Source organism: Macaca mulatta, chromosome X (assembly GCF_049350105.2).
Source record: "Macaca mulatta isolate MMU2019108-1 chromosome X, T2T-MMU8v2.0, whole genome shotgun sequence".
Taxonomy (NCBI): Eukaryota; Metazoa; Chordata; class Mammalia; order Primates; family Cercopithecidae; genus Macaca; species Macaca mulatta.
Window position 1 is genome coordinate 107,848,970 of NC_133426.1, and position 24,018 is coordinate 107,872,987.

At 42.2% G+C, this 24,018-nt stretch overlaps 2 protein-coding genes across 4 annotated transcripts in view; one reads left to right on the plus strand and one right to left on the minus strand.

Annotated features, from left to right (window-relative positions):
- Positions 1-554: 554 nt before the first annotated feature.
- Positions 555-24,018, minus strand: part of TRMT2B (tRNA methyltransferase 2 homolog B) — an 83,487-nt gene continuing 60,023 nt past the window's right edge. The window contains exon 14 of the transcript XR_013413006.1: positions 555-906. The gene's annotated coding sequence lies outside the window, so the exon portion shown is untranslated. The remainder of the gene's footprint in view (positions 907-24,018) is intronic.
- On the plus strand, positions 2,037-21,385 carry ARL13A (ADP ribosylation factor like GTPase 13A). 3 transcript variants are annotated; one of them, XR_013413025.1, is made up of 9 exons: positions 2,037-2,138; positions 4,054-4,126; positions 4,505-4,575; positions 16,297-16,546; positions 17,430-17,535; positions 18,010-18,176; positions 18,809-18,899; positions 18,999-19,179; positions 21,136-21,385. XR_013413025.1 is itself a non-coding variant. In XM_077989198.1 (8 exons), exons 2-8 carry the CDS (start codon positions 4,068-4,070, stop codon positions 21,160-21,162), a joined length of 771 nt encoding a protein of 256 aa, XP_077845324.1. In that variant the 5' UTR covers positions 2,037-2,138; positions 4,054-4,067; the 3' UTR covers positions 21,163-21,385. The 3 variants fall into 3 exon arrangements, 2 of the variants coding, with proteins under 2 accessions (XP_077845324.1, XP_014983291.1); XM_077989198.1 differs by lacking the exon at positions 18,999-19,179; XM_015127805.3 differs by lacking the exons at positions 2,037-2,138; positions 21,136-21,385 and having other exon boundaries at positions 4,068-4,126; positions 18,999-19,259.

Sequence of the window (24,018 nt, forward strand, 5' to 3'; positions counted from 1 at the left end):
GGGAAAACACACATCAAGTCTGTTCTGGTCAAATAGGTACATAAGTCACCCTAGCTGAAGGCCTGGTCTGTGATCCAATTCAAAATTTAGAATTAAGAGTAAGTATGTGGGTTGGGTGCGGTGGCTAACACCTGTAATCTGAGCACTTTGGGAGGCCAAGGCGGGTGGATCACCTGAGGTCAGGAGTTCGAGACCAGCCTGGCCATCATGGTGAAACCCTATCTCTACTAAAAATACAATAATTAGCCAGGCATGGTGGTGTGTGCCTGTAGTCCCAGCTACTTGGGAGGCTGAGACAGTAGAATTACCTGAACCAAGGAGGCGAAGGTTGCAGTGGTCTGAGATCGCACCACTGCACTCCAGCCTGGGCGACAGAGTGAGACTCCGTCTCAAAAATAATAATAAAAATTTAAAAAAACCTACAATGATGAAAGTATGTCAGAGGGAGGAATCAACTGAAAGAGCTCCCCGGCCAAAGTTGGAACAATTTGAACAAGAAAATAAAGTGGTATGGATTATAATCAGAGTATAAAATAAATATATGTGAGCCCATACTGTATAAACAAATGATTTAATAAACAAATGCATAAGAATAGACAGACCCCCTCCCCCATACAGAAGAATTCCAAGCAACTTTTGTAGATACTCCACCTCAAGGAGGTGGAGGATAAATCCCCATTCTATAAGTGTGGCCAATGCATACTGATTTCCTTCTAAAGAGTACAGGATAGAAAGTAGGGGGAGTATCTTGATAGTGGAGAAATCCGACAAACACTGCCTCGGCCAGGTGATCAAGGTTAACATCATCAGTGATAAGTCATGTTGACAGCATGTATCCTTGATATGATGTGATGAGGATGGCATGTTACCTCTGTGGCCTTCCTCCCAAGAACGCGTAACTTCAGTCTAATCATGAGAAAAACATCAGATAAACACTAAGTTAGGGGTATTCTACAAAACACCTGATGAACACTCCTGTCAAGGTCATCAAAGACAAATACAGTGGCTGGATGTGGTATCTCATGCCTATAATTCCACCCCTTTGGGAGGCCACTGTGGGAGGATCACTTGAGGCCAGGAGTTTGAGACCAGTCTGGGCAATATAGCAAGACCCTTCTCTAAAAAGAACAAAAAGTAAATTAGCCAAGCATGGTGGTGTATGCCTGCAGTCCTAGGTACTTGGGCAGCTGAAGCAGGAGGATTGCTTGAGCCCAGGAGTTTGAGGCTGCAGTTAGCTATGATCACACTACTGCACTCTAGCCTGGGCCACAGAGCCAGACCTTGTCTCTAAAAAACAAAACAAAACAAAATCTGAGAAGCTTAAGTTAAAAACTAAGGAAATCTGAATGAAGTATGGACTTTAGTCAATAACAGTGTATTAATACTGGCTCATTAATTGTAACAAATGCAGTATCATAAGATGTTAACAATGAGGGAAACTGGGTGTTGGGGATGGTTACTCACTGTACTGTCTTAGCAATTTTTCTGTATGCCTAAAACCATTCTGAAAAATAAAGTGTTTTATAAAAAGTTCACTAAGTATGGTACAGTTTGGCTAGAAGAGATACCCAGAGCAGAGGCAGTTTCTCTGGTACCTGAGGTCTGCAAGACCTTTGACCTAATACAACTCTGAAGCCAGAATGCCTAGGTTTGAATTCTTGCTTTACCATTTATTAGCTAGGTAACCTTTGGCAAGTTATGTAACCCCTTTGTGAACAACTTCATCTCTGAAAAGTAGGAATGATAGCCCCTACTTTGTCATGTTGTAGTAAGGATTAAATGAATTAATGTGTATAAAGTGCTTTAATGAGCCCTGGCACACAGTAAATTCTATATAAATATTTTGTAAAATGAATAAAAACTATGATGACTAAAAGTTCCTTTAGTAATTATCTAAAATCATACAAGGTAAGGAGATATAAGTTTGGTTGCTATGAACCAGGTAGTTGTTGCCATAGACATGTCAGTACCTTGACAACCATTATTAGGACATTGCCATAGCTTTTATAAGTGGACAACCTGAGCTGTGTTAATCTGACAAGAAGGCCAGAAAGCTCAATGCATCTTCCTATTACTCTGCATATCTTATGTCTTCCATCCAAAAAGAATCAACTTATCAGATAAATAACCACCTCATGGTAAGCAAAATATGTCACTATCTTCATTTTACAGATAAGAAAAGAAATTTGGAAATGATAGGTTTAGTTGAGGTGATTTCACTTCAGGTTACCCAGAAGAGGCACTAGAAATAAAGGATCAGACCAGTCATCCCTAATTCAATCATTTTCCCAGTTGGGTTATCCTACCTACCCTTCCTTATAAAGGAAGAACTTGTGTGATGCCAATTTGACACTTCTTGGTGGCACTGACAAACACAGAGAGCCTGACATCAAGTTAGAAGGCTCTGCCAATTATTAGGAAACAGACATGAAGCAGTTACTGGCCTCTCCTCCAAGGGAGATGGCTATCATGGAACCCAGACAATTAGGCTCTGATGTTTCAGGCTCCTGGTCATATCAGCTTCATGTGCAAAACTGGAGTAAGGCTGGTTTTGATCACAGGCCATATATAAGGTTTCTCTTTTGTCTGGCATAAGCCAGAGCCATTATCCAGGACGTCTTTATGGGAAACCTAATGATCTCCTAGGGCGTGAGCTGTGCTATAACAAATGCTATGAAATGTGAGTATTTTGGAATGGCAACTCTCCAGACCAGTAAATGACTGGATGACTCTGCAGAACCCTGATAAATTATCCCTTAATAAGCTAGCACATAAACTGTGCTCATCAGATAGCTAAGCAAGGCCCATCTAAGCATCAATTGAAGTACTTTGCTAACCCAGCCAGGGCTTCCTCCAATTCTGGGCTTCAACATATAGTTGTCCCTCAGTAAACTTGGGGGAAATGGGCTCCTGGACCCCCTCATATACCAAAATCTGTGCATTCTCAAATCCTGCAGTTGGCGCTATGAAACCCATATATATGAAAAGTTAGCCCTGCATATACATGGTTTCACATTCACAAATATCCTCATTCGGTCGAAAAAAAAAAAAAGCCTGGTATAAGTAGACTCATGCAGTTCAAACCCATGTTGTTCAACGGTCAACTGTAATTAGTCACTAGGGAAATATAAATAAAAACCTACCTCACACCCACTAGGATAGCTGTAAACAAAAAAACAAGCATTACTGGTGGGAATGTAAGATGTTGTAGCCATTTTGCAAAACAGTCTGGCAGTTCCTCAAGAGGTTAAATATAGATTTATTACATAACCCAGCAGTAATACTCCTAGGTATATACCCAAGAGAAAACATATCCACACAAAAACTTATATACAAATGTTTATAGCAGCATTATTCATAAGAGCCAAAAAGTGGAAACAATCCGCTTTCCATGGATGAAACTTGAAGTGATTGCCTAAATTATCCTTTTTACTTAGGCATTCACTTCTAAATCCAGCTGTGCATTGACATCACCTGGGAAGCTTATGCAGCTCCCTGGCAATCTTTGAGGATGGGACACCTGGATTAATGTTTGAAATCCATTAGAATAGATTATCTCTAAGGTCCCTGATAGCTCCAAAAATTGTAAAAAAATCTCTAATAGCGGGTCACCAATGCCCACATCTTTGAAGAAGAGACATTATTGGTACTTGGAACAGGTCTCCCAATAGTTCCTTCTGGAAGCCTAAGTTGGTTCTTCTCTTAGGCATCATCCCAACCTCCACAAGGTTGAATAAAGATATTCTTAACAAGGATGAACTATGGCTGAAGGGATAGGCCACATCTGATTATGTCTGTGTAGGCTGCTATACTAAGAAATCACCCCATTTTGAAGAAAGCTACTCATTAGCACAGAACTTGTCACTGCAATTGAGAATAACCAGTCCCTCCTTCTATGACATTTATAGACACAGTTGGATAGAATAAAGTAATAGACTTCTAACAATCCCAGGCTTTCTGTTTATCAGCACCTGTTTAGTCATAAGCTGACTAAAGGCTCAGTGTTTATAATGGAACTTATTTCTTATTTTCTTTCTTCTCTTAATATTTAAGAACTAAGATGAATCATGTTCCGGCTTTTGACCTCCTGCTGCTCTTGGCTAAAGACAACAGAAGAGACACGAAGGTAATATTACAATTATTTCCCTAGGCCTATTCCACTATTTCCTCCCACAAATCTGCCCATAGTCCCTCAAGGTACAAATCTTCATAATATATATTGTTAGTTGAAGTGATTAAGCAGTTGTTTGTAAGATTGGGAGCAGGGTTGAGGAGGGATGGCCAATTGTACAAGGTTAAGCGAATCAGGGAAGAAAAGCATCCTTGGGGGCTTTGATGAGGGACTCCCATACCACCTTCTACTGCTTTGGCTGGGCCTTTTATGGTACATACATTGAGATTACTGCAGGCAGAATCCCAAACACTAAGGAAGAGTATAACTCTCTGTTTAGCCTAAAACCTAACTGTTTTAAGACTTTGGCTCATTTTTCTTTTTCATTTCTAGGAATGTGACCATCCCTATCATTGGCTTGAACAACTCAGGCAAAACTGTTCTTGTGGAGGCATTCCAAAAATGTAAGGAACTGAGAGCATTAGATACTGGTGTGGGTCTCCCATGGACCCCAGAATCCAGTGAAATAATCATTCCTTCCTAGCATTACTTCATGGCCCTCAGTTTCCCTTTTTTTTTTTTTTTTTTTTTTTTGCGCATAAACACCTTCCAACACACACTGTCTCTCTCCCTCCCTCCCTCCCTTCCCCACATTACATAAACAGCCTGTTTATGTAATGTCTGTCACCTGCTCCCTTTACAAGCTATTCTAATTGAAAGTCCTTTCATAGGGTCAGTATGCATAAGTTCAAACTATGTAAATCATTGCAGTTAATTATGAAGGATAGCATGTTTGAAATGATGTCTAGTTTCAGGGCTCAATTAAAGTGGAATTTGGTCTAGATAAGAGAGACAAGTGTGGGATGATAAAGAAGTTTAATAACATGAAATTCTGTGACAGCTAATATAGAGAGTTGGAGCTTGAGAAATGTTGTCAGTTCCGATATGTGCAAGTTTAATACCAGGTCTCTAGTTCAGTATCTTGACATTTCAAGAAGCAGTTACACAGAATTTCAGAAAGGTACTATACTACTTATTAAGGACCAATCAAAGAAGCCAGCACTGTCTGTCACAGGATGCCCTCCATCCATGTTTACTGAATAAATGAAGTAGTATGATGACGTGGTTGAGTTTTATCTAACCTGGCATCCCTGATGCCAAAAAAGGCTAACCTGACTCCTCTGCCACTGACCTACCTGAAGTGCTCATCAATTTCCTTGAACTACAGCAGGAGCCTTCTGGCTGATCTTGTCATCTCCAGTTGTTCTCCCAGTATTTAATCCACATAGCTACCAGAAGGACTTAATACAAAAGTCTGATCATGGCACTTCCCTGCTCAAAACTGTTCAATGCCATTATCTTCAAGATAAAACTCAAGTTTCTTAGCAGCACACAAAGCCTTCTATGAGTTGGTCCCTGAGTCCTCCTCCAACTTCATTTCCCATGCTCTCTGCACATGCCCTCTGATACAGCCACAACAAATGACTTGCCATCCCCCTTTTCTAGTTCTGTACATGTTATCCCACTACCTAGCATTTTACCTCTGCCATTATCTACCTGCTAAATCAAAAGCCTCAAGTCACAGCCCAGCTTGACCTCAGGAAAGCCTTCCCTATCAGTGCCCTCCTGCCTCAGCTCCCACTCTTCCATGCATCGCTCTGGCATGCACTTATTACATCATCAGGCAATTGTAAGTCCATCCCCTAAATTGTGAGCCTCTTGAGAGAAATAATGGATTTTTTTCCTCTCTGTATCTTTAGCCTGTGGTCTTTTAGCATTTTCAGGTAGGTATTCAATAAATATTCATGGAATGGATGTTCTCCCCCATTCCACCATTCACCTAAGACAACATGTTGCCATTTTCTTTGTTTTTTTTTTTTTTTTTCTCCGAGACGGAGTCTCACTCTGTTGCCCAGGCTGGAGCGCAGTGGTGCAATCTCAGTTCACTGCAACCTCCGCCTCCCAGGTTCAAGCGATTCACATGCCTCAACCTCCCGAGTAGCTGGGATTACAGGTATGCACCACCACACCTGGCTAATTTTTTTTTGGATTTTAGTAGAGATAGGGTTTCACCATGTTGGCCAGGCTGGTCTGGAACTCCTGGCCTCAAGCAATCCTCCTGCCTCAGCCTCCCGAAGTGCTGGAATTATAGGTGTGAGCCACTGCACCCGACGACATGTTGCCATTTTCTGTAACAACTTCCTCTGTCCCATTAGCAGCTCCAAGCCTCACATTTTAGCCAATGGGTTCAGCTTTGTATCCCCCCTTGTAGGAAACAAACTTAACTCCTTGCTTCTCCCAATTCTCTGATAGGCAGAAATGTTTAAGAAGGTAAATAGCAGCAGGAAAAATCCAGGAGCCAGCAAAAATCACAAGATTATTGAAAAAAGTGGGGATAATTTTCTAGAGCCCCAACTCAACCTCATCCCTGGATTCCCTTTTGTCTGGGTGGGCCCTAGGAATCCATATTTTAAGAACTCCTCAGGGGTTTCTGATGGCCAGCCAGCTTTTGGAAGCACTCACCTGCAATTACCGGTATGCTATTTTGCCTGTGAGAATACTGTCTGTTTCCCATTTTAATTCCTAGAGGACACTGCCTAAAATCTATTTATTTTGTTACTGCATAACTTGCCTTGTTCTCAGTGAATATCTGGGGGATTATTCATAAATCTATTGGTTGTGACTACATTCACAGATAATTTTTTAATGGGCACTGATATCACATTCTGAAGAATGTCTCAGGCCACCTCTGTCTATGCAGGACCATCAGAATCAATCTAGTAGGTTACTCTGTGCCCAAAATTGAATAATTTACCTCCCTTGTCCCTGCAAATGTTTTGTTGTTGTTGTTGTTTGTTTTTTGAGACGGAGTTTCACTCTTGTTGCCCAGGCTGGAGTGCAATGGAGCAATCTCGGCTCACTGCAACCTCAGCCTCCTGGATTCAAGGGATTCTCCTGCCTCAGCCTCCAAGTAGCTGGGATTACAGGCATGTGCCACCACGCCCAGCTAACTTTTTGTATTTAGTAGAGACAGGGTCTCACCATGTTGGTCAGGCTGGTCTCAAACTCCTGACCTCAGGTGATCCACCCGCCTCGGCCTCCCAAAGTGGCGGGATTACAGGCTTAAACCACTGCGCCCAGCTGCTGCGAATGTTTTTAAGCTGATTGCCAAGAACAGATAATTGCCTAGGAAGGAAATGCCCGTCTGCAAGTAATACTGTGAACACTTGAAGACACCAGCTATAAAATATTTTGGCACACAAGACATTTTTAAAAATTTGTTAAATTTGTATGGGTACATTGTAGGTGTATATATTTATGAGATATGTGAGATACATTGATATAGGCATACAATGTGTAATAATCAAATCAGGGTAAATGGGATATCCATCACCTCAAGCATTCACCATTTATTTGTGTTACAAACATTCCAGTTGTACTCCCTCAGTTATTCTAAATGTACAACAAATTATTGCTGACTATAGTCACTCTGTTGTGCTATCAAATACTAGATCTTAACTATATTTTTGTACCCATTAACCGTCCCATTCCCTCCCCTCACTACCCTTTCCACCCTCTAGTAACTATGCTACTCTCTCTCTCTTTTTTTTTTTTTTGAGACAGAGTCTCGCTCTATTGCTCAGACTGGAGTGCAGTGGCACAATCTCAGCTCACTGCAACCTCCACCTCCTGAGTTCAAGCAATTCTCCTACCTCAGCCTCCCGAGTAGCCAGGGTTACAGGCATGTGCCACCACACCTGGCTTATTTTTGTATTTTTATTAGAGACGAGGTCTCACCATGTTGGCCAGGCTGGTCTGGAACTCCTGATCTCAGGTGATCTGCCTGCTTTGGCCTCCCGAAGTGCTAGGATTATAGGCATGAACCACCACACCCGGCTGTGTTCTTCTACTCTTTATCTCCATGAGTTCAATTATTTTACTCTAGGGCTTCCACAAATGAGTGAGAACATATGAAATTTATCTTTCTGTGCCTGGCTTATTTAAGTTAATATCATGTACTTGTTCTGTCCGTGTTGCTGCAAATGACAATATTTTATTCTTTTTTATGGCTGAATAGTACTCCATTGTGTATAAGTACCACATTTTCTTCATCCATTCATCTGTTGATGGACACTTAGGTTGCTTCCAAATCTGGGCTATTGTGAACAGTGCTGCAATAAACATGGGACACCAGATATCTCTTCGACATACTGATTTCCTTTCTTTTGGATATATACACAGCAGGTGGATTGCTGCATCACATGGTAGTTCTATGTTTAGTTTTTTGAGGAACTTTCATAGTGGAACATAATTTATGTTCTCATCAACAGTGTATGAGGGTCCCTCTTTCTCCACAGCCTTGCCAGAATGATCAATATGCTGAGAAGAATGTATATCCTGCATTCATTGGATGAAATGTTCTGTAAATATCTATGAGGTCCATTTGCTCTATAGTGCAGATTAGGTACAGTGTTTCATTGTTGATCTGGATAATCTGTCCAATGCTGAAAGTGGGGTGCTGAAATCTCCAATTATTACTGTATTGGGGTCTATCTCTCTCTCTTTAGCTCTAATAATACTTGCTTTGTATATCTGGGTGCTCCAGTGTTCAGTGCACATATAATTGTTATATACACTTGCTGAATTGACCCCCTTATCATTATATGACATTCTTGGTCTCTTTTTATAGCTTTTGTCTTGAAACCCGTTTTGTCTGAAGTATAGCTACTCCCGCTCTTTTGGGTTTCTATTTGTATAGAATATAATTTTCTATCCCTTTTAGTTTATATGTGTATTTATAGATGAAGTGTGTTTCTTGTAGGAAACAGATCATGTTGTTGTTGTTTTTTAATCCACTCAGCCACCCTATGTCTTTTGATTGGAGAGTTTAGTCCATTTATATTCAATGTTATTATTAATAAGGACTTACTACTGACACTTTGTTATTTGCTTTCTGGTTATTTTGAGGTCTTTTCCTTCCTTCCTTCCTGTCTTCCTTTTTGTGAAAGTGATTTTCTCTCGTAGTATGTTTTGATGTATTGCTTTATATTTTTTGTCTATCTGTTGTAGGTTTTTTGATTTGAAGTTACCATGGGGCTTGCAAATAACATCTTTTTTTTTTTTTTTTTTTTTGAGACGCTCACTGCATGCTCCGCCTCCCGGGTTTACGCCATTTTCCTGCCTCAGCCTCCCGAGTAGCTGGGACTACAGGCGCCCGCCACCTCGCCCGGCTAGTTTGGTTTTTTTTTTTGTATTTTTTAGTAGAGACGGGGTTTCACCATGTTAGCCAGGATGGTCTCGATCTCCTGACCTCGTGATCCGCCCGTCTCGGCCTCCCAAAACGCTGGGATTACAGGCTTGAGCCACCGCGCTCGGCCGCAAATAACATCTTATAACCCATTTTTTAAAATATTCACCCACTGCCCCCTGGAGACCCCATTATTTTAAACTGATGAAAAATGTGATTGCAAAAACAAGCAAAGAGAAAACTAATATTAATTGTACACTTTAACTTCATCCCCTCTGCTTTGTAACTTTTTGTTGCTTCTATTTATATCTTATTATACTGTCTTTAAAAGTTGCTGTAGTTGTTACTTTTGATAGGTTCATCTTTTATTCTTTGTACTGAAGCTATGAGTAGTTTACACACCACAATTACAGTATTATAACAATACTCTGTATTTGTCTGTGTGAGTTGCTGTTACCAGTGGGTTTTATACCTTCAGGTGATTTCTTATTGCTCATTAACATCCTTTTCTTTCAGGTTGAAGTACTCCCTTTAGCATTTCTTGGAGGAGAGGTCTGGTGTTGACAAAAATCCCTCAGCTTTTGTTTGTCTGGGAAATACTTTATTTCTCCTTCATGTTTGAAGGATAATTTTGCTGGATATAATATTCTAGGATAAAAGTTTTTTTCCTTGATATACTTTAAGTATATCATGCCACTCTCTCTTATTTCAATCTTTGTTAAACTTATCCGATAGATTCTGAATTCCTTCTTTGTGTTATCTTGGATTTCATTGATCTTCCTCAAAACTATTTTGAATTATCTGTCTGAAAGGTCACTTATCTCTGTCACTCCATAATGTTACTGGTGCCTTATTTAGCTCTTTTGGTGAGGTCATTTTTCCTGGATGGTCTTGATGTTTATTGATGTTCATCAAAGTCTGGGCATTGAAAAGTTAGGTATTTAATCTATGCAGACTGGGGTTGTTTTTACCCATCCTTCTTGAGAAGGACTCAAAGGGAATTGAGTGTTGTGATCAAATCTTTGGTCACTGAAGCTGTATACGCATTAGGGGACACCCTAAGCCTAGTAATGCTGTGACTCTTGTAAAGCTGTAGAGGTACCATTTTGGTGGTCTTGGGTAAGATCTGAGAGAATTCCCTGGTTTACCAGGCAAAGTCTCTTGTTCTTTTCCCTTACCTTCTCCCAAGCAAATGGAGTCTCTCTCTCTCTCTGTGCTGAGCTGCCTGGAGTTGGGGAAGGGGTGATACAAACACTCCTGTGGCCACCACCACTGAGACTGTGCTGAGTCACACATGAAGCCAACAGTACTGGGTCTCACCCAAGGCCTGTGGCAACTATTTCCTGGTTATCCCTGATATTTATTCAAGGTCCAAGGGCACTTCAGTCAGTAGCTGATGAATCCTGCCAGGAAAGGGTATTTTCCTTCAGTGCAGCAGGTTCCTTTCTGGCCCAGGGTGGGTCTAGAAATGCCACCAGGAGCTAGGGCCTGGGGTCAGGGGCTTTAGAAATCTGCTTGGTGCTTTATTTTACTGGGGCTGAGCAAGTACCCAGGTTGCAAGACAAAGTCCTCTCTATATTCCTCTCTCCTTTCCTCAAGCAGAATTGGCCATCACAGCCCCGAGCCCATAGTGACTATAGCCTGGCTACCACCAATGTTTATTCAAGGCCTGAGCTCTTTAGTTAGCAGGCAGTGAGTCCTGCCAGGCCTGGGTCTCTCTCTTCAGGGCAGCGTTTTCCTTTCTGGCCCAAGGTGAGTCTAGAAATGCCCTCCAGGAGCTAAGGCCTGGAATCAGGGACTTTAGGAGTCTGCTTGGTGCTGTATTTCACTGTGGCTGAGTTAGTACTGAAGTTGCAAGACAAAGTCCTTTTTACTCTTCTCTCTCCTTTCCTCAAGCAGGAGTCTCTCCTGATGGCCACCACTGCTGAAAATGTGCTGGGTCACACCTGAAGCCAGCACAATACCAGGTCTTGCCCAAGGCCCATGGTGACTGCTGCCTGGCACTTGCTTGGGATGTTTACTCAGGCCTAAGAGCTCTTTAGTCAGGTGGTGGTGAATCCTGTCAAGACTGGGTCCTTCCCTTCTGGGCACTGGGTTCCCTTCTGGCCCAGAATGGGTCTAGAACTGTCATCGGGGAGCCATGGCCTGAAATGGGGGCCTCAGGACTCTGCTTGGTACTTTATTTTCCTGTGGCTGAGCTGGTATTCAAGTTGTAAGACAATGTTCTCTTTACTCTTCCCTCTCCTCCTGGAGCTGCAAGCTGTGCTGCCTGGCACTAGGGGGAGGGGTGACACAAGCACTTCCCTTAGTCACTCTGGCTGGTGACTCACTAGGTTGCATGCCCCCTAAGTCCTTGGCTCCAAGCCCATCACAGTACCAGGACTTGCCCAGGAACTGCAGTCCTTGTGGCCTGGACTGCCTTTCAAATTTATTTAGCACCCCAGAGCACTTCAGGCCATGGTGGCAGGGCTTGCTGGAACTCAGGTTCCAACTGTTGGAATGGGCAATTTCCCTCTGGCTAGGGCTGGTCTAAATGCTTCCTCCATAAGTGCTAGGCAAATTCTGCCCTATGTAGTTTTCTGCTGTGACAGGGCAGCACTGAGTTCCAATCCAAAGTCCTACAATCACTGCACTCTCTCTTCCAAGCACAGATTCTCTCTCTGTGCCATGTGGTGCTGCCAGGGAATGAGGAAAGGGTGGTACTGGTGATTCAAGACTGTCTTTCCTACCCTCTTCAGTGCCTCTTTCCTTGACATGATGTTATAACCAAGGTGGGGTGCGAGGGCTCATGCCTGTAATCCCAGCACTTTGGAAGGCCAGGGCAGGCAGATCGCTTGAGCCCAGGAGTTCAAGACCAGCCTGGGCAACATGCTAAAACTGTCTAAAAAAAAAAAAATACAAAAATTAGCCAGGAATGGTGACACATGCCTATAATCCCAGTGACTCAGGAGGCTAAGGTGGGAGGATCACTTGAGTCTAGGATGTCAAGGCTGCAGTGAGCTGAGACTGAGCCACTGCACTCCAGCACGGGCGACAGAGTGAGACCCTGTCTCAAAAAAAGAAAAAAATACGGATGTTATAACCAGGTACTATGATCGCTCACCTGATTTTTGGTTCTTATGAAGGTGCTTTCATGTGGATAGTTGTTCAATTTGGTGTTCCTGCAGGGGTGACCATCACTGAAGGATTCTATTTGGCCATCTTATGCCACCTCCTCCAAGTCATTATTATTGACACCATTCACTAAAACTCTTTTGTCTGGCATGGTCATGTAAGGCAAGAAGAAACCCAACCACTGGCACAAGCAGGTGCCCTAAATGAGGACATTTAGACTAGTGCCTTTCAAACCTGGCTATATATTTCAATCACCTGGGGAGCTTTTTTAAAAAGTCACGATGCTTCAGCCCCACCCCAGATCTATGGACTCAAACCCTAAGAGAACGAGGCCTGGGGATGGCTGGGTGTGGTGGCTCACGCCTGTAATCCCAGCACTTTGGGAGGCCGAGGTGGGCGGATCACCTAAGGTCAGGAGTTTGAGACCAGCCTGACCAACATGGTGAAACCCCGTCTCTACTAAAAATACAAAAATTGGCTGGGTGTGGTGGCGGGGGGCTGTAATCTCAGCTACACAGGAGGCTGAGGTAAGAGAATTGCTTGAACCTGCGAGGCAAAGGGTGTAGTGAGCCGAGATGGTGCCACTGCACTCCAGGCTTATAAATAAATAAATAAATAGATAGATAAATAAATAAATACAATGCTCTACAGGTGATCATGGAGAACAGTGAATACTGAGAACCAGTAACCGTAACCAGAGTCACCTGGAGAGCTTTCAACCCTACTGACAGGGGACCTGGAGATTCAAAAACTTTGGTCTGGGAAGGGCCTATGGAATCTACAGTTTCCTTTTTTTTTTTCTTTTTTTTTTTTTTTTGAGAGAGTCTCACTCTGTCACCCAGACTGGGGTGCAGTGGTACAGTGGTGTTATCATGGCTCACTACAGCCTTGATTGCCCAGGCTCAAGCGATCCTCCCACCTCAGTCTTCCAAGTAGCTGGGATTACAGGTGTGTAGCATGGAATCTGTATCTTAACAAGCTCATCAGATGATGCTGAGACACAATCAGGCATGAGTTTCATGGCTCTCTAGGGTAGTGGTACTCAAGCTTTAAAGTGCAGAAGAATCACCTCAGGATTTTGTTAACCATAGGGAGTTCATTAAACATGCAAATACTTGTGTTCCAAGCCTAGAGGTTTTGATTCATTTGGTCTGGACTAGGCTTTAACAATCACCCCTGCATAATTCTCAATTATATGGTGCCCGGACCATGCTTTCTGAAACACTTCACTAGGGATACAGAGATGAATCAGACTCAGTACCTGTCCTTAGAGTGTTTGTACTTTAATAGAGGAAATAAGATAAATGTAAATTGTCAGGGAACAACTGCTCACAGCATCTAGGGTTCACCAACAATAGAATGCACTAACTGAAGGAACTGGTAAGGTTTCAAGTAAAAAGAAAAAGAAAACTAAGGAAAAAAATTTTTTTCTCTGACAGGGCAAAAAAATATATAAAGCTTTTCTTGATGAAGGAAACTCTAATATTACCTTTAGAGTTTTAACCTAGTCACTTTTTTTTTTTTTTAATTTGAGACAGACATCTTGCTCTGTTGCCCAGGCTGAAGTGCAATGGTGAGATCTCAGCTCACTGCAACCTCTGCCTCCTGGGTTCAAGTGATTCTCCTGCTTCAGCCTCCCAAGTAGCTGGGATTACAGGTGCCCGCCACCACGCCTGGCTAATTTTTGTATTTTTAGTGGAGACAAGGTTTCACCATGTTGGCCAGGCTGGTCTTGAACTCCTGACCTCAGGTGATCTGCCTGCCTCGGCCTCCCAAAGTGCTGGGATTACAGGTGTGAGCCACCGTCCCTGGCCCACTTATTATTTTTGAGTAGTCTAATACAGATATAGCAAATATCACATCAAAGTTGTGGCTGAAAATTATTTTATCTGAAAGCTATAATTTAAAAGTTCATTGCCTAACATGAAATCAGAAGAGATGTTATGAAAATCACATTTAAACATAATAATAATAATATATACATACACATACATATATATGTATTCTCATTTCCAAAGACCCAAAAGCATATTACTAACTTTTCACATTAATGACTCATTTTGGCAGTCCTGTGGAAAATGTCACATGCAGATCTAAGACTACAAATAAGAAGTTATGAATTCTAGTCTTAGTGCTCCCAGGTATGGGTATAGAGAATATATAAAGTCATTTTGCTACTAATGTGGGAAGAGACCTAGGCTAGAATGGTCAGTTCAACAGACTGGAATGCATATAAATGCTGCCGTTTTCCATTTTCATTCTTTTTGTTTGTTTTTGTTTGTTTGTTTATTTTTTTGAGATGGAGTTTCACTCTTGTCCCCCATGCTGGAGTGCAGTGGCGTGATCTCAGCTCACCGCAACCTCTTTCTTCAGGGCTCAAGTGATTCTCCTGCCTCAGCCTCCCAAGTAGCTGGGATTACAGGTGTGTGCCACCACACCTGGCTGGGGTTTTTTTTTGTGTGTGTGTGTGTATGTTAGTAGACATGTGGTTTTGCCAGGGTGGCCAGGCTGGTCTTGAACTCCTAACCTCAGGTGATCCGCCCACCTCAGCCTCCCAAAGTGCTGGGATTACAGGCGCGAGCCACTGTGCCCAGCCAAGACTGCCGTTTTCGACTCCATTTCTATGGGAGCTGAATGAGGTATGGAATTCCCTGTGAGATTTTATGTTCTGGCTATAGCTTTTCAAAGGAAAATGTGTCTAAGTCTAGCATGGTTTCTTGGAAGACATATGTGGAAGACAACTTCATACCTTCATCTACAGTAACAACCACCATAAACATTTATTGAACACTTACTGTGTGTATGGTAATACAAACATCCTCCCTCATATAGCTTATGTTTTAGTTGGAGAGACAAAGTAAGCACAAAAAGAGGTGAAGGACCAGCTCAACAGACCATGTGCTCAACAAGAGAGAGAGAAGTGCGAAGTGGACAGGCCAGAGAAGTCTTCCTAAACAGTACTTGAGCTGGGTATTGAAGGGTGGGAGAGAAGGACCTTCTGTTCATTCATTCATTTATCAGATTAATTCAATAATGAATGTGCTTGGCATCATGGATATAATGGTGAATAAATTTCAATAAAATTGAAAGGGTTCCCGTCCTGTTGCAGTTTATAACCCAGATAAATAAACCATAGAATTTACAACACTGTAATATGTGCTATGACAATGGTAAACTCAGAAGAAAGGTACCTTATCCAGATGGCTGGTGGTGTGTGGGAAAACTCTAGAATAAACAAGATCAAAATTGACATTTTAAAAAATAGGCATTAACTGAGCAAAGAGTAGAAGTGTTCTAAGCAGAGAGAATGACATCTTGTAAAATCCCAGGGCAAGAGAAAGCATGACATTGATGTAGAGTGGGAGAAGTAGGGGCAAAGGAGCCAAGGGAAGAACAGATTTGGTATGTACCAGGGACAGTGTGGACACCCGTCAGGTTATAGCACTAGGAGATAGGTCTGGCAGGTTAGGAGGTGAAGGAGTCTGTATTATATCTGGAAGCAGTGGACACGCACTAAAGGTTACTGAGCCAGGAGAGGATAGTATGGGTAAAGCGATTATTTAGGAAGATAGTACCCAAGTATGGGCAGGGTGGCAGGATGCTTCAGTGGGATTTCTCAGAGCAGGCTCTAGTCAGGGTTCAACAAATTATTTGATCTAACTATATTTCCCTACTTTGTGATTGCTTTTCCTCTCTTCCCCTCTGCATAGTACTTCCCAGTAGGATAGACAACTGTATGAAATCGGAACTGACTCTACGGCTGTTAGATGAGTATGGAGTTTCCATCTAAGTGATTGCTTCTCCTCTTTTCCCCTATGCATAGTACTTCCCAGTAAGACAGACCATTGTATGAAATCGGAACTGACTACACTTTTGTTAGATGAGTATGAACTTTCCATCTACGACCTGAATGGAGATCTGAAGGGCCGGGAAGCATGGCCAAACTACTATGCACAGGCCCATGGGCTTGTTTTCGTCCTGGATTCCAGTGACATAAGACGCATGCAGGAAGTGAAGATCATCTTAACACATCTGCTGTCTGATAAAAGAGTGGCAGGGAAACCCATCTTACTGTAAGATTCTGCCTTTATGTCCTATTTCCGCTTCCCAATTTGTACCCTTAAAAGTATAGAAATGAAGGGTTGGGTGGTCCCTTTGTCACACCCAGCTAGGCCTTCTGTTCCCTTAGGCTCAGGGAGGTAAAGCGGCCCAATTCTCTGGGGTCTGTTCTCAAGAGCTACTTTCTACCACACACTGCCATGGGGGACATGTTACCTAACTGTACAAAGGTAATTTTGAAGGGAAGCATCAAAAGGAAATGAAAAGCGGAATCCACCACCTCCACCCCTTGACTCTTCCTGAATACTACCTTCCTGGATTTGCTTATTATCTTTTCTGGTTTCGGTCTCTGATCCTGAAACCTCATGATAGCAGAGAACCCCTATCTTGTATAATCGATGCCAATGACCTCCTCTCTGATCAGATTGCTCAAAAGTTACATAACTAGCACTTATTCCAGGGTGACAATGCAGGTGGCCAGTCAATTCTCATCCCCGCCCCCAACTCCCTTTATGCCTCTTTCATTCCTCATTAGCAACCCCAACTAGAGCATGAACAGAGTTTGGGAAAGGATGTAAAAACTCCAAATCTGTTCATAGCCCAGTTAGCAATTCTAATTAAAGCTTGATAGCATAATGTAGGGGAAGTGAGAAATGAGCCCTGGGGGGACTATCGTGGATTCAAATGATTTGTGCTATACTTTCCTTCATTGGGAGTTGGCTAGAAAAATGTCTAGCTCATCTCATTAGGTATGTCTTTAAACCTAATTCCTGGATATGTAGCAGTTATAGTAGAATTTGTTCTCCTCCTCTTTCCCTTCTTTTCTCGCCTTTTGCTTCTATTTTGGTTTCACTCTTGCACTCTTTTTTCCTCCCTCTCTCATATGCTCTGTTTTAGCTTAGCAAACAAACAAGACAAGAAGAAAGCCCTCATGCCTTGTGATATTATTGACTATCTACTTCTAAAGAAGCTAGTGAAAGAGAATAAGTGCCCATGCCGAGTGGTAAGTGTCAACCCCTTCCTTCCCTCTTCCTCTGGAGCCCAGCAGATGCAGCCCTTGGCCCATTCTATAATCAGCCCCATATGTTGGGTTTGCGGCAAAGTCTCTCGCTGTCAGGCAACACCCATAGTGATTCCTGACTTGATGGTGGTAACAAATATTGCATTCTGCCTTCAAAATAGTTCTGTAAAGTGGACACATGAATATCCCCATTTTATGGATAAAAAAGCCAAGGCTCAGAGACTCTATGTGACTTGCTCAAGGTCACACACCCAAGACACCACAACCACTTTATTAAAGGACCTCAGCTTTATTATGCTTTCTCAGATGTGAATGTTGAGTGTCTCCTAGAAGTCTCAGAGCCTCTCTAGGCATAGCAGACCTTATGTGTTCCTCCACTGTTTGAATGAGAGTGACTGGTTCTGTGGGCCCCAGGGGTCCCAGGCTCCAGGTCTGCATCCTTCTCTTCTGTCACAGGAGCCATGTTCAGCCATCAGAAACCTTGAAAGAAGAAACCATCAGCCCATAGTTGAAGGACTGCGCTGGCTATTAGCTGTCATTAATACCTGCCAACTACCACCTACCTCGAGCATCTCAATCTCCAAGAATAACACAGGCTCTGGAGAAAGATGCTCATCACACAGGTACTGAGATGCCTCCATGAGATTTACTGATAAGAAAAGCAACAGGGATCAGTCTTTCTCACAAGCGAGGAGTTCTGGGAGGTGCTTGGATTCTGGGTGGCACTGAGCAAGTCTCTTGATATCATTGGCTCAAATGGGGCTACGGCAGTGCCCACCAACACTCCAACATTGTTAGGTACACCCCACCCCTGGCATAACTTGAGTGGTCATGTGAGGGGAATGATTTTCATAAAGGTAAGCCAACCTATCAGCATTACAGCCTCCCCAAAACAGGGTTTCTAATCTCTGATTTGCCATGTGGAAGAGAAAATGAACATAAGCCTCTTAAAGAGCCTACTGGCATTATTCTACGGATGAATGCCATGAACCTACTCCAGATTCTCAGTGTCTAGTTCTACAATCCTCCCAATAATGAGGAATGATGGGAGAGGATAGAAATGTTAAAAAGAGGAAAAAGAAGAAGAAAATAGGAGGTGATCAGAGTTTTGAGGAGCAAAAGGCCTAAACATCCTCCTGCTCTGTTGTCACATTGCCCAAAGGCATATGGCAGGGATGGGGTAGTAGCTGCACTAGATAAAGAAGCTTGAAGTGTGTCTGTTTCTACTACTCTTATCCTTTCTATCTTCCCCCAGCTTATCCACCAGAACAGGAATGTCAAAGGAGAAAAGACAGCATCTAGAACAACGCCCAACAGAAGCTAAGCCTCTAAAGTCAATCCTACAGGTAAATGGCCCTTTAAATGTTAATACTCAGTGACCAATCCCTGAACACGTGGACACCAACTAACTTCCCCATCCCCTCCCCCATCTTCTTGCTGTACAGAAAGAAGGTACAAGATTACGGCCTAAAAAGAATATGTCAGTAACATTTGCTTTAGATGAACCCATGAAAGAAGGTGAATGTTCTAGGAGAACTAGAGTTCAGAACACTACGAAGTTTCACTACAATTGAAGGAGTGACTTATAGACTCCAGCTCCATACGTTGATGACAATATTTTTGAAGGTAATGCTGGATCAGTGGTTAGAGAAGAAAATTTACATAGGCCTTCCCTAACAATTTCTACAATAGTATACCAATTTTGAGCCTGAAATTCTTTCCTCACTCTATGGTTGGTGATTAGGAGAAGAGAAATAGAAGAAGTACAGGAAGGGTGCTTGGGTACCATCTTCTGGTAGTCCAGCATGATGCCCCAGCACTGGTTGACACAAGATCTTTAGATGGCTATAGGGTTATCTTAAAGTTTATGATTCCAGTGGTGGAAGTACAAGAACTTTATATATATATCTCAAGAACTTTAAAAACATGAATACACTATGAACTAGTAATCTCAATTCTTGAGCTGTCTCCAAGGATAGTTACACAAGTACCCAAAAAACGACCCTCAAGGATGTTTAATCACAGCACTGTGTACAATAACTAAAAGTGGGAAACAGCCTATATGTCCAACAATGGAGAATGGCTAAATAAATTAGGATGCATCTATGCTGTGGAATACTATGCATACATTAAAAAGGCTAATGTGGACTTCTATTTATTGACATGGAAAGTTTTCCACAACCTGGCATTTTTGTTAGGGAAAATAGCAAGTTAGAGTACAGCACGTATAGCAGGATACATATACAGATATAGAAATACCTGGAGGAATATCACCGAAAGATACTAGGTGATTGTGAGATGTAAAAGGCCTAAATGCCTTTCTTTTGGATTTTTTATTATAAATTTTCTTTTTTTGGCCGGGCGTAGTGGCTCATGCCTGTAATCCCAGCACTTTGGGAGGCTGAGGCAGGCAGATCATGAGGTCAAGAGATCAAGACCATCCTGGCCAACATGGTGAAACCCCGTCTCTACTAAAAATACAAAAATTAGCCGGGCGTGGTGGCAGGCACCTGTAGTCCCAGCTACTGGGGAGGCTGAGGCAGAAGAATTGCTTGAACCTGGGAGGCGGAGTTTACAGTGAGCTGAGATAGCGCCACTGCACTCCAACCTGGCGACAGAGCGGGACTCCGTCTCAAAAAAAAAAAAAAAGAAAAGAAATTTTCTTTTTTTATAATAAGCAGATATCATTTCTCCCAATACAAAAAAAAAGCTATGAGGGCTTAAAGGCTGTAGTTACTGGCCACTCATTCTCAGTATTCCTTAGGACCCCAGTCTCCAAGATTGTTAACTGTCAATATTATAATGTCATCTCAGCTCTGAAAGGGACATGACCTTTTATATCCCTGGCTACCTTGGAGCTTTGGGTTGTTACACCTACATGGAGGGGCTTGGACTTGGCCTGGGCCACTAACAAGGAGATAGACACTGCTCTGGGGACAAGGGGTGAGGATGAGAGTAGAGAGTAGAGTGGAAGGAAGTGGTAGAAGAGGAAGTGTTTTTTTTTAGATATCAGTAACTACCCCAAAATCTTTGTTGAAAATTTAAATCCATTTTCCTTTCTATAACTCCAGAACTTAGGGCAAAAAAAAAAAAAAAAAAGAATGGATACCTGGGACACAGAAAAGATGTTACTGGAAAATTCCTGTGAAGAAGCCTTGGTTCTTATAGTTAATACTACTTAAATGAAGGGCAGAGGGGAGAGAGCAAGAGTGAGAGAAAGTACGACGCCAGGGCAGAGGATGGGCGCCTCGTGGGGTGCAGTTTATACCCTGTTGGAAACTGGCCAATATCCTCCTACCCTGAAATGGTCTGGGAAGGACAGGAAACCTGGCACTTGGCTTCACTTACAATAACTGACCTTTTTCTCTTTTTACTTTCAACAGACTACTAAAGAGAAAAACAGGGAAACCAAAAGAAACAGCTGATATCCCTCCCTCAGCAAACAGGTTCATCTCCAGAACTATCAGGACTACCTGGTTTTTAAATTTCCATTTGATAATATCTCTACACTCCCCATACAACTCCACCTACCCTAATATCACATCCCTGAGAACCCGTTGTTCCTGTATATCTATATTCTAGCCATCAAACCAGTCCTATACTCACTGAGAGGCTCAAGAAGAGTGAGATGGCATCCACTGAGAATGAAGACCACCTTGGTAAAAAAGAACAGAGACTTTACATCTTCGTACCCAGATGCTGCTGACAAAGCTTGTGGACAATAAGTCATGGGTGATCAACCAAAATTGAGCCTTAGAAATACATATTTTTTCTTTAAGGTTCTTGGGCAGAAAAGGATTGGCAAAAATAAACAGAACTCCTTTGCTGAGAATTATGCGCTACTGAATCATTTTCAGTCATACCTCCATAAACAACTTTGTTTTAAAGCCCCAGACATTGTCTGTGAAGCCCAGAACAATTGCCTTGCTGTCCCTTCAGTAACAGCAACTGCTGCCTCTACCAACACTTTGGTTAGCTATGCAAAAAAATGTAGGCACTTGAATGCATTGATCCCTCTATCCCAAGGTTAGCAGTGGTAGTGGTGGTAGTTATTTACCATTACTACTACTATAGGTTGAGTATCCCTTATCTGAAATGCTTCGGACCAGAAGCATTTCAGATTTCAGATTTATTTTAATTTGGGAATATTATATGTACTTACTGGTTGAGCATCCCTAATCCAAAAATCTAAAACATTCCAATGAGCATGTCCTTTGAGTGTCATGTCGGGACTCCAAAAGTTTCTAATTTTAGAAGATTTTGGATTTTGGATTTTCAGATTAGGGATGCTCAATCTATATTACCTTCACCATGAGCAGCACAGCCACCACTTATTGAGTGCCTTCTGGATGCCAGGCACAGTGCTAAGTTCTTTATTTCCATTATCTTATTCATAACAACTCTTGGGGGTAAGCACTATACCTGACTGCATTTCACAGATGAGGAAACTAAGGGGCAGAAAAGTCAAATAAACTTGCCCAAGATCCCACACCCTACAAAAAGCAGAGCAGGATGTTCTCACTCATATGTGGGAGCTTAAAAAAAAAAAAAGTGGATCTCATGAAGATAGAGAATAGACTGGCAGTTTCCAGAGGACAGGAAAGTGCGGGGTGGTGGGGGATGGGGCGGGAGATGAAGAGAGGTTGATTAATGGATACATAGAAACAGTTTGACAGATTGGTAGGGTGATTATAGTTTATAATCATCTATTGTATATTTCAAAATAGCTAGAAGAGAGTAACTCAAATGTTCTAGCATAAAGACAAATATTAAAGGTGATGGATATCCCAATTACACTGACTTGATCTTCATAAATTATATGTATTAAATTACCGTATGTACCCACGAAATGTGTACATCTATTATATATCAATTTAGAAATTAAATTGAATTTGAAAATTTGGGGTTGAGGAAAATAAAAAGCAGGGCAGAGAATTCAATCCCGATCTTTCTGACTCTAGAGCTACTTAAAGCCAGAAAGAGAAAGCTTTATCTAAGAAAAAATGCTGACCGGGTGCGGTGGCTCATGTCTAGCACCTTGGAAGGCCGAGGCAGGTGGATCACTTGAGGTCAGGAGTTCAAGACTAGCCTGGCCAATATGGTGAAATCCCACCTTTACTAAAAATACAAAAATTAGCCAGGGATGGTGGCACAAGCCTGTAATACCAGCTACTCGGGAAGCTGGGGCCAGAGAATCACTTGAACCCCAGAGATGGAGGTTGCAGTGAGCTGAGATCGCGCCACTGCACTCCAGCCTGGGCAACAGAGTAAGATTCTGTCTGAAAAAAAAAAAAGAAAAAAAGAAAAAAAGCTGAAGTATATCCATGCCCGTGTCAGGAGAATTATGTTAATATCAATAAGCACACCAATAGTGGTAGCACACATTGTTGATCCAGCACTTCCATTTTGCCAGCTGCTGGGCTAAGTGCTTTATATATATAACTGCCTTTCATCTTCCAAAGCCTGTGAAGTTGATTCTACCACCACCATCTTACAGAGGCAGAAGATGATGTTCAGAGAGGTTAAATAATTTTTCCCTGGGGACCCTGGGACAGGAGGTGGCAGAAATGGTTTTCAAACTAAGGTCCTACTCCACAACCCTTGCTCTTAGCTGTCTACCCTATACCATCTCACCAAGTAGTATAAATGAACTAACTCATAACTGCTTCTCAGGGATAGAAACTTTGTACAGAAGGATCCCCTTACAACCCTATCTGGAAGGTCTGACACTGTAGATGGCTGCATCATTTGCTCTTATCTTCAAGGGAACCATCCCAAGCACCTTACAGGTCTTTGATAGGATTCTGACTAAGGCACACCTTAGAATTATGAAGCTGAAAGGAACCTTACAGAGCCTCTGGTCCAACCTCTGTTGTTATAAAAATGAGGAACTTGAGGTACAGAGAGGTTAAGTGGCTTGCCCAAGATGGTACAGCTGATGGCTGGCAGAGCTGCTCCTCAAAATCCAGATCTCGTGTGCCCAAGCCAGTGCCTTACTCTGTTCAAAAATACTGCATCCTCCCTGGGTCTTCTTTGGCCTCTCAGCCCATCTACCTTCCTCCAATTTGCCTGATAAATATCGATGGAGAATTCTGCTGACAATCATTCTCACCTGGGGATGCAACAAATATCTCTACTGAATAAGAGTTTTATCAGGCAGGAGACTACAATTCAACAAACTGTAAGAAAATTGGATCATGCACATTTCTCTTTATAACGTTTTATAGGAGGGCATACTATAAAACGTGTGTTTATGAGGCAGGCATACTTTCTCAGTCAATAGAGAAGGCAAAGTGGATGGGAAAAAGGGATGGGATTATACCCTATGAAGGTGAGCTAGGTGAAGAATCTAAGTTGAACAACATCTAACACAACTGAATTTCAGTATATTGGCACACTTCCTTTTGTGCAATGTAGGTGTTCCTGGGTGTCAACCAAATTTTCCTACATAGAATCTATCAATCA